The sequence below is a fragment of the Leptonychotes weddellii genome, chromosome 4 (genome assembly GCF_054177405.1).
Source record: "Leptonychotes weddellii isolate Sample4059 chromosome 4, ASM5417740v2, whole genome shotgun sequence".
Classification (NCBI taxonomy): Eukaryota; Metazoa; Chordata; class Mammalia; order Carnivora; family Phocidae; genus Leptonychotes; species Leptonychotes weddellii.
The window spans coordinates 111,086,644-111,096,766 of record NC_138372.1 but is presented as its reverse complement, the minus strand read 5'-3'; the positions used below and the strand labels follow the sequence as shown (position 1 = coordinate 111,096,766).

The window sequence follows — 10,123 nt, the reverse complement described above, 5'->3', positions numbered from 1 at the left end:
GGGAAGCTGAGAATTGTAGTCGGGAAACTGCAACGGTTTCACCGCCGAATTCAACTTTCTCTGCTTAATGCCTAGCGGACGGAGATTCGTTCGCTCCAAATCCAGTGTTCCTGGGCTCTCATTGGACTCTTCCGTTCAACACTTAGTGCTTTTCCCTAGGTCACCAATGAACGCTTTAGCCTAAGAAGGCCTTCACGTACTGGACGTGTTATCTTCGCGTTGGAATGGCATCAGCCAATGAGAGGGCAGAAGTGATGGATGTTGTAGGGTCATGGGGGAGAGTCTGTAGAGCCTTTCCCCACCAGCGTCCTCGCTCTTCGGCTTCTCGAGTTAACCTGGTCGTTTGTCACCGCTGAGGCCGCGGCTGCGAGCGGAGGGACCCGCTGTGCGGCTCCTGGGTCCCTCTACCTCGTTCGTTGGTGTGGCCCTGATGGTGCGGCAGGCTCTGGACTCCTAAAGCTCTGGCGCGGTATGTAAGGGTCCAGGGGCGGCGGACAAAGCGGTGGAGCTAGGAAGGCCGCGGAGAGCGGCCCCTGCATCAAGTCTGCGAGTCGGCCTGGGCCGAGGCGCTCCCCGCTGGCCTTCTCCGGACCCAGCAGTGCGTCCCACCAAGCGCTTTAAAGGGCCTTGCCCCAATGTGTCCTGTGAAAACGTTAGCTTTGCTCATTTCCTCTCCATCCCCCGCACGTCCGATTTTTTACGAACCCTGTCGTTATTAATGGTTGTTATCTCACTTCTTCCTCTCTCCAGCTTGTTCTTTGGTAACTCTTGTGCACCTGCATGTCTGCTAAGAGTGGAAGGACATTGTTGTGGTTGTCTTCATTCAAGAGAGATCAGCATTCACATCCCTATATTTTAATAACTTCTTGGAGGCCTTCGTGCAGTTAGCAGTTCCTTTAGTGATAGTGCACTGATGTGTTAGGGAGGTGCAGAATATACCCCAACACCTGGTGGAATAGAAGTACCACAGGATCAAGTATTGTTCTTCTTTGGTAATTGCTGGTGCTCGCTTCAAGTTCTTATTTTTTTGATCCTGACAGTCGCTCAGGATTTTTGAGAGGAAACTGAGGCTCAACTTCTTGAAGAGTTAAAATTAGTTGCTAGTAAGGGAAAGCCAGATCTGAACTCAATGCTTATGTTATTTTTTAAAACTTGCTTAACTGAATATGGATTTAGGTTGTGGTTGTGTACTCTCTGTAGCTCTTAGTTGTAAGAGACCTAAATCATTCTTTGAATCGAGTGGTACGTTTTGGCTGAAGAAAAGAAAATCGTAATTATAGTCTCACATCTATCACCTAAATTCCCAGTTCCAGCAGGATAGGCCTCACCTGGGAGCTTTTTGGAAATGCAGAATCTCAAGCCTCGCTCCATCTACTGAATCAGATCTGCTTTTGAACAAGATCCCTTAGGTAATCAGAGTGCTCCTTAAATTTTGGGGAGCATGCATTGTTTTATGATCTGTTTGTCCAAATTGAACTAAACGAAAGAGAAAAGGTATGCAGTGTATGCATTTATGTTCTAATAGATGAGGAGAACGTTTTTTTCACATTTTCCTCATTTACTAATGAGGCTTTGATTTTTCGTTATGTCTGTATTGGCAAGTTTAGCTTAGCAGCCAAAAATCTTAGAAAAGAATATTTTAAAAGTAATTAAAAGCTAACTTGTAAGTCATCAGGTATTGGTCTAAAAAATAAAATGATTGAGACAAGAGATGTTAAATAGTACTGCTAACAAATAAAATTTCAGGAACCTTCTGTTTACTCACAAAATCTGTACACAAATTCTCCACCATAATTCCGCCCCCCACAGTTTTGTTCCTTTGATTAAGAGCGTCCATTTTCTTTCGAAGGAGTCAGTAAATTTGCTACTGCTAGTGGTTTTTAAAGTTTATTTATTTGGTTATCTGGTAATGAAACTGAAACATAGTCCCAAATTCACTTAATGTCATGTTGCACAGTAATTAAAGTATCTTGTAGAATTTAAGTATGCAGGGTTTTATTCAGATGTTCCCAGCCATATTAAAAGGACATGCAGTTATCGACCACTGTAAAGTTTTAATTGCTCTTATTTGTACCAGGAATCACCTGGTGTGCTTATTAAAATCATGTGTTGGGCCCTACCTCCAAGGATTCCTGGTGAGGTCTGGGTATGGGTCTTGGAACCTACATTTTAAGAATCCCAGTTTATTCTGACGTAGGCTGCCCAGGTCCACATTTCTTGGCATTAGTATTTTAAAATGAAAAGAGCAACTAGAAAGCTAGCTTATTTTTTGGTTTTCAATATTTTATTTATTTATTTGAGAGAGAAAGAGAGTGAGGGGAGAACACAAGAGCGGCAGAGGGAGAAGCAGGCTCCCTGCTGAGCAGGAAGCCCCATACGGGGCTTGATCCTGGGACTCCGGGATCATGACCTGAGCTGAAGGCAGACACTTAACCGACTGAGCCACCTAGGCGCCCTGCAAGCTTTTCTTTTGAACCTAATGCAGTACTCATTACAGAAGAAGAGAGCTGTTTTGGTTTTTTTAACTTAAGTTTTGGTTCATTGGTTGCTACAAAATTACTCAGATAAGTGTATTTAAAATGTTAATTTGAAAATTATTTTGAGGGATGCCTGGGTGGCTCGGTTAAGTGTTTGCCTTCAGCTCAGGTAATGATCCCAGGGTGCTGGGATCAAGCCCCGCATCGGGCTCTCTGCTCAGCGGGGAGTTGGCTTCTCCCTCTCCCTCTGCTGCTCCGCCCGCTTCTTCTCTCTCTCTCTCTCTCTCTGTGTCAAATAAGTAAATAAAATCTTTTAAAAAAAATTATTTTGAGATCTGCCAATTTGAGAATAAGAGAAGGTAAGATAGAATGAATATCAAAATGTATCATTTAAAAAAACATTTTTTCCAGCCTAGGAAGGCTAACATTTTTATCAAACAACTTGAGTGTGTGAAAATGATACAATTAACACAGAAAGACTAAATGTATCTAATACATGAATTGGCGGTAAAGTTCTAACTTTTGTTTACTTGTTTCCATTTTCTCAACTGTTCCATAGCTGTCTTATAAAAACTGCTATGTGAATTCCTCAATCCACAGGAATACTGATCATTTAACAGGATCAGGCAATTCTCAGAAAAACTTGATATTGGCAAGAATATTAAATAAGGAAAGAAAAATGAACTCTAACACTGAGGAAATTTCTCTTGAAGTTTTACCTAAAAACCCATCTAATTTAGGGGAGAAATCATAGCTTCTGTCTACCTTTTTTGCATTCATTGAAGTGCCATAGGAAATGCAGTGCTTGGCCACAGCATCTGCCTCTGTTGTGTTAGAATTTTTGATGCCTTGTGGTATTTCTGACCTTTTCCTTGGAAGATCCTGATTTGAGTCCTCTCCTTGTCTGTGGGCTTTGAAAATTGGAAGTTTTAAATGTTTTGGCTCTTACTCATCTCAAAGGAACAGGAAAGGCCATAACTTTTTCAGCATCATTCCCACTGAATAGTTACAAGGACTCCTTAGATAAGAATGGAGCTCTCCAGTTCCACGGCCAGAGGTGAATGCAGAAGGACCTCTTTAAGTGTATTTGGTTCTTAAATGTAGCTTGGCTCTTGGGCCTTTGAGCCAGTAATTGGTTCTTCAGGTACCAGTTTGGATAAGATTTGTGCTGGTGACAGCACATACAGCTCATGGGTAAGGTGGTTTGTAAACAGGGATATTGAGGATGCTGAAAATAGAGGCACCTAAGAGGCAACATTACCCCAAACCCGTTAGTCTTATCTGTGTGTGTTCAGTCTATTGCTTTTTTCTAAATCCTTTTTTAAATTGCCACAGTAACTATAATATTTTCATTTTTTGAAAATAACCTGCCAAATACTATCTCGCTAAAGCCGTTTTCTCTGAGTCCTTTATTTTGCATTTGCTTGCATACCTAAAAAATTTAACTACTTAATGTATTTTATCTTGAATAGGATTTCTTTTTGCCATGTGGTATGAATTAAACTTGCTTAGCAGTGGTTTTAAACCGCTTAGAAGTCATTCCAATACTATTCATTGAGTAATCTTACTATTTTTGATTGATTTTTGGTTCCATGTAACTTAACACTTTATTGAGCATTTACAGTGTGCTAGGCACCACTCTGAGCCCTTTCCATGTATTGCCATTTTATTTAGAAAATACACCTTTGATAGCTGCTGTAATTAGCCCTATGTTAACAGATGAAGAAACTGAGACAAAGAGTAAGGGATTTGCCCAAAATTGTATTTACCAAGCAGTGGAGCCTTGGTCTGACTCACTGAGAGCCTGCTTTCTTATACTGAATGTATAAATAACTTTCCTGGGAGAAGTATCTCTCTGTTGCAGGCCCCGCCCCTCCTTTACTATTTATAGCTTTGTATATTTCAATACCTGGTAAGGGCATTTCTGCATTACTACCTTTTCCCCCCAAAATAGCCTTTAATAGTCTTTCTGGAGTTACAGAAAAATTTTGTTCCTGCCCTCCCTTCCCAAATTGGCACTAAACATACTCATGTATTCATGGAAAGTATTTACACCTTTATATTCTTACTAATAAGGAATATGCTGTATAACTTGGTTAATGGAAGTTATTATTTTTAACTTTCTGCACATATGAAGATTATTCCTTGATATTTTGTTTCTTTAGCTTTCTTATGTTTGGCATGTTATATTTTCTAAAATATCCAGGTTTGCTTTTATGGGGAAAAGGTATGCAAATTTACAAGGACTGTATTGGGGGGGACCTGAACCTGGGTGGCTCAGTCGGTTAAGCAGCCGACTCTTGATTTTGGCTCAGGTCATGATCTCAGGGTCCTGGGATCAAACCTCACATCTCACTCAGTCCTCAGGATGGAGTCTGCTGGAGATCTTCTCCCTCTCCCTCTGCCCCTACCCCCATGCATGCACTCTTTCCCCCTCTCTCGCTCTCTCTCTCGTTCTCTCTCAAATAAATGAATAAATTAAAAAAAAAAGTATTGTATGGAAAAGAATAAAAAGACTACGGAAGGAAACAGGGTTGCTGGAGGGGAGAGGGGTCGGGGGATGGGGTAACTGGGGGTGATGGACATTAAGGGGTGCACGTGATGTAATGAGCACTAGGTATTGTATAAGACTGATGAATCACTGACCTCTACCTCTGAAACCAATAATACATTATATGTTAATTGAATTTAAATAAAAATTAAAAATAAGACTACAGAAAGTGGACAGGCTGTTGATTAGGAGATAAGATTTTAGCACACTTTTATATTCACTAGCTTTTGTCACATGGGGCAAATTATTTAACTTCTATGTGACTGTTTCCTTATCTGTCAAATGAATTACCTCAAACTGTGTTCCATTCTTCTGAATATGGCACACTCAGGTGTGTTTAGATTCAGTTCAGATTCACTGTGATCTGCCTAACTCCTGGGACCTGACACACAGGGTGAGATACCCTTCTTGGCTTTTTTTGTTGTTGTTCACAGCCTTTTTTGACTCCCTCTTTTTTCCTAGGGGATTTTATCTTTTGTAAACCTAGTATGCTGGATTTTATTCCTAGATGAATAAGAAAAGCTTTCAGCTAGCCACCTTTCCCTGAAACACTTGTATTAGGCTCCAGAAATGTTCTAGAGGAGAAAAGCACCAGCAGTGGTATAATTTGAGAAGTATAGTGAAGGTTATGAGCATGAACTGTAAAGATCTTGTTTATTGTGACTTTAGTGTTAAAATATGTATTGCTAAAAGAATTTATTGGAATATTGAAGATGACATATGTTCTTTAAATATTGTGCCCATAAATAACTTGATTTTTTTTTTTTTACTCAGCTTCTTATGTTCATTTTACTTAAACTGTGGAATTGCCAATTCTCAAATTTTTGTGTGATTTAGATTCATCTGTTTCTTTCTAAAGGTGTTGTAATCCTGATTATTTGACAAATGCCAGAATGTACCTCAGCAGCCTAGAACTAATTTTGCAAACCGTTTCTACAGAATTTAAGAAGATTTTGTTCATGTGTATGGCATAGAAGATGAATTCTTCCTCCTCCACAATGAATGAAGAACCTGATGCTCTCTCAGTAGTTAACCAGCTACGGGATCTAGCAGCAGATCCATTAAATAGGAGAGCCATTGTCCAGGACCAGGGATGTCTGCCTGGCCTTATTTTGTTTATGGACCATCCCAACCCCCCTGTTGTCCACTCGGCTTTGCTTGTAAGTTACCTTTAGTAATTTTAGTCTCAGTGTTACACTTTTGCAATTCAGAAGAATTTGAAAAAGTGTTAGATGACATGGTAAAAAATTAAAAGTGACTATAGAGCAAATAGTAGTAAGTCTGCTTTCCCCCCAAAATAGCCTTTAATAGTGTATAGTCCTTTGACACAAATGGTAGCATACTACATGCATGGAATGTTCTGCAACTTCCTTTTTTCACTTAAGGAATCTTGAGGATTGTATCATTTCAATATGGATAGACACATTAAAAAGATATGTATTGTTTTGTTTTTCTTTTATAATACTTTATTAAGGTCTGAATCACCTACCATACAAGTCACTTATTTAAAGTGTATCGTTCATTGGTTTTTAGTGTATTCAGAGTTGCAGAGCCATCAGCACAATTTTAGAACATTTTCATCACCTCAGAAAGAAACTCTTCTACCTATTGCTTCCCAGCCCCCCTAAGTAACCACTTTCTTTCTCTGTGTTAGTCTATTTGGGAAAAAAAAAAAAAGATGCCTATATATTTTTTACATAAATAGAATCATGTAATATGTGGCTTTTGTGACTGGCATCTTTCACTGAGCATAATGTTTTCAAGATTCGTCTTTATTGTCACATGTCTAGTACTGCATTCCCTTTTATGGCCGAATAATACTCCATTGTAGGGAAATGCCACATTCTCTTTATCCACTTATCAGTAGATGGACATAGCACTTGTTTTAGTAGAAGATGGGAGGGAAAGATAAAAGGAGAGGAGAAGAGAAAAATGTACAGGATCATAGCTAATAAAGTAGAAGGAGCTACCATGTAATGAGAAATGTGGGAACTAGAGAAACGTGAAAGAACAATGGAAAGCAATCAGGCAAATCCAGAATGTGGTAATTTCTCTCGAGGACAAATAATCTGGTTCTGTGAATAGTAAATGACATTAAAAAGAAAGACAGTTGGGGTGGAGGAGAGGAATAGTGGTTAACTGTTAAAGATTAAAAGTGACTTAAGAGACTTATCAGCCAAGGGTAATGTGTGGACCTGGTTTGGATCCTAATTTGAACAAATCAACCAAAAAACGTATTTTTTTAGATAGTTTGAAATGAATATGGATCAGATAGTAGGTATTAAAGAATCATTACTTTTGCAGGGTATAAATTTATTAAGTTAACTTTAAAAAAACTAATTTCTTAAGGATGTGACGGTTGAGGCCTTCTTAAGGATTTACTGGAGTACTTACAAATGAAATTATATGTTCTCCAATATTTGCTATAAAATACTCCAGTGTAGTGACCGACAGGGGAGATGGTTGATAAAATTGTTGGTGCCACATGATGAGTTCAGCAGGGTCACCGCCAATTTTCTCTACTTTTGTGTCCTCTAAAATTTTCATAACCAGAATGTTTAAAAGAAAGTTATTGTAATAGATATTTTAAACCATTGCCCTTTACTTAAAAACCCACGATGAATTCCCACTTAGTCTAATTTCACAAGTTTGTACAGAACAGTAATATATGCATTTTCCTTTTCAAAAATCAAACTTCATAATACGGATTTTCTATTTTACCTTCGTAGATGAAATTTAACAGGCAAAACAGACATTGACAAGTGAACAGTAACAACAAATGGGAAAATTTGCATGGCCCCTAGTTTGGTCTTAATTGCAATAAGGATGAGAAGAGAGAGTGTTGGTCTCTAGATAGGGACTTGGGGTTGAAGGAAGAACTTTTTTTTTTTTTTTTTTTGGTGGACTAGACTTGGATCTATGTAAATTCAGAAGGCTAGGGGCAAAAAAAAAAAAAAAAAAGGCCAGGGGCTGTCAGAGAGTGGAAGAGGTTTGAGGAAGCTCTTATAGTTGTTAGGGAAAATGGGACAGGTTGTTGACTGAGGAGAATGATGAGATTGTTCAGCAGTGAAGGCCTGATTAGCTTGGTAACACTGAATTGAGAAGATACTTCCGGCTTATGAAACTCCTTTTTCACCTCCCTTCAGGCCACTGGTAGGCCCTGAGAGCCAAATAGTTGGATTTGTTCAGGGTTGATTCCTGGCCAGGTAAGTTGTACAGGAGGCTAGGCAAGGAAATGCAGGATCTTGGCAAGAGAGTAGGTGAAAATGATAGCCTGTAGATGCCAGGCTGAGCAGGAAGGGAAGTGAAGTCATGGAGGGACAGAGCTAGAGAGAAAGGAGGGGAATAAGTGGGTGCAAGTTCTCCCACTGAGGTTGAAGAGCAGGTGTGTTTTTATAATTTCGTTTTCTCTTCACTCTTGGCTTATAAGCTATACTCCTTTTTTTCATTTCATATGATTTCTAATGAGACTGCTGTAATTAATCTTTCTTCCTCTCTACATAATTAACTTTTTCTGGCTTTTTTGGTGACTATCACTTTTTCAGCAAATGATTATGATGTGCTTGGGATGGATGGTTTTCTTTGTGTCTTGTTTTTGTTCTTGGGATTTGTTGAGCTGCTTGGATCTGTGGTTTTATAGTTTTCATTAATTTGGGGAAATTGTCATCCACAATTTTTTCGGATTTTTTTAATGCCTCCTCACTCCTCCAGTATTCCAGTTTCATGTATGTTAGATATTTCATATTGTCCTACAGGTCATTGTGCTGCTCTTTTTTTTTTTTCCCTTTAAGTCTTTTTTTTCCCTCCTCTCTGAGCTTAATTTGGGTAGTTTCTATTGCTACATTTTAAGCTCACTGATCTTTTTTTCTGTAATGTCTAATCTGTTCTTAACCCATCCAGTTTTGTTTTCATTTCAGATATTATGTTTTTGTCCTCTAGAAGTTACATTTGGGGCTTTTTAATATCTTCCATTTCTTTCCTCATCATGCTCATGTTTTCCTACTCATCCTTGAACATATGGAGCATATTTATAATAGCTGTTTTTAAAATGCCCTTATTTGGGCACCTGGGTGGCTCAGTTGGTTAAGCGACTGCCTTCGGCTCAGGTCATGATCCTGGAGTCCCGGGATCAAGTCCCACATTGGGCTCCCTGCTCAGCGGGGGGTCTGCTTCTCCCTCTGACCCTCTTCCCTCTCGTGTTCTCTGTCTCTCATTCTCTCTCTCAAATAAATGGATAAAATCTTTAAAATAAAATAAAATGCCCTTATTTTCTAATTCCATCTCTGTCACATCTTGGTCTATTTCTATTGATTCCACCCCGCCCCCGGTCAGATCCCGCCTCTCTTTTATTCTGCTCTGCAAATTCTAGCCACCTGGGGTGTTTTGTGACAATTCTCAGATTCTTTGTGGACACCACCTGGGTGTCCAGCAATTCAGTTCAATTCAGTTCAATTTAGACCTACCCACCTGGAGTTAAGTGTCAAACTCCCCCAATGTAAGGCTCACTCCCACAAGACTGCCTGCACTTCAAAGGCCAGTTGCAAGTATCAGGTCACCCGAATTTCTGACGGAGCAGCTATAAATTGGGTGTTCCAATGGCCCCTTCCTCAGGTTTGATAATTTACTAGAATGGCTCCAGAACTCAGGAAGCTGCTTGACTTATATTTACCAGTTTATTATAAAGGGTACGAATGAATAGGTATATAGGGCAAGGTCTGGAGGGGTCCTGAGTGCAGTACCATCTGTCCCTGTGGAGTTGAGGTGTGCCACGCTCCTGGCAGATGGATGTATTCACCAATTCAGAAACTGAATCTCCTTGTTCAGGAGTTTTTATAGAGCTTAATCTCCAGCGCCTCCCCACCTCCAGCCGGTGGGTGGGGCTTAAAGTTCCCACCCTCTAATCTCTTGGTCTTTCTAGTGACCAGCCCCATTCTGAGGCTATCTTGGAGCCTCCGCCCAGCTCACTTCTTTTTTTTTTTTTTTTTAAAGATTTTATTTATTTGAGACAGAGAGAATGAGAGAGAGAGAGCACATGAGAGGGGGGAGGGTCAGAGGGAGAAGCAGGCTCCCTGCCGAGCAGGGAGCCCGATGCGGG

General features: G+C 39.8%; 1 protein-coding gene across 1 annotated transcript in view; it reads left to right on the top strand.

The window, feature by feature from the left end:
* The first annotated feature begins 261 nt into the window (after positions 1-261).
* The window catches only part of ARMC1 (armadillo repeat containing 1), a 33,311-nt gene continuing 23,449 nt past the window's right edge, over positions 262-10,123 (top strand). The window contains exons 1-2 of the mRNA XM_081817122.1: positions 262-469; positions 5,968-6,202. Coding sequence (XP_081673248.1) covers positions 6,006-6,202 — 197 coding nt within the window. The 5' untranslated portion in view covers positions 262-469; positions 5,968-6,005. The remainder of the gene's footprint in view (positions 470-5,967; positions 6,203-10,123) is intronic.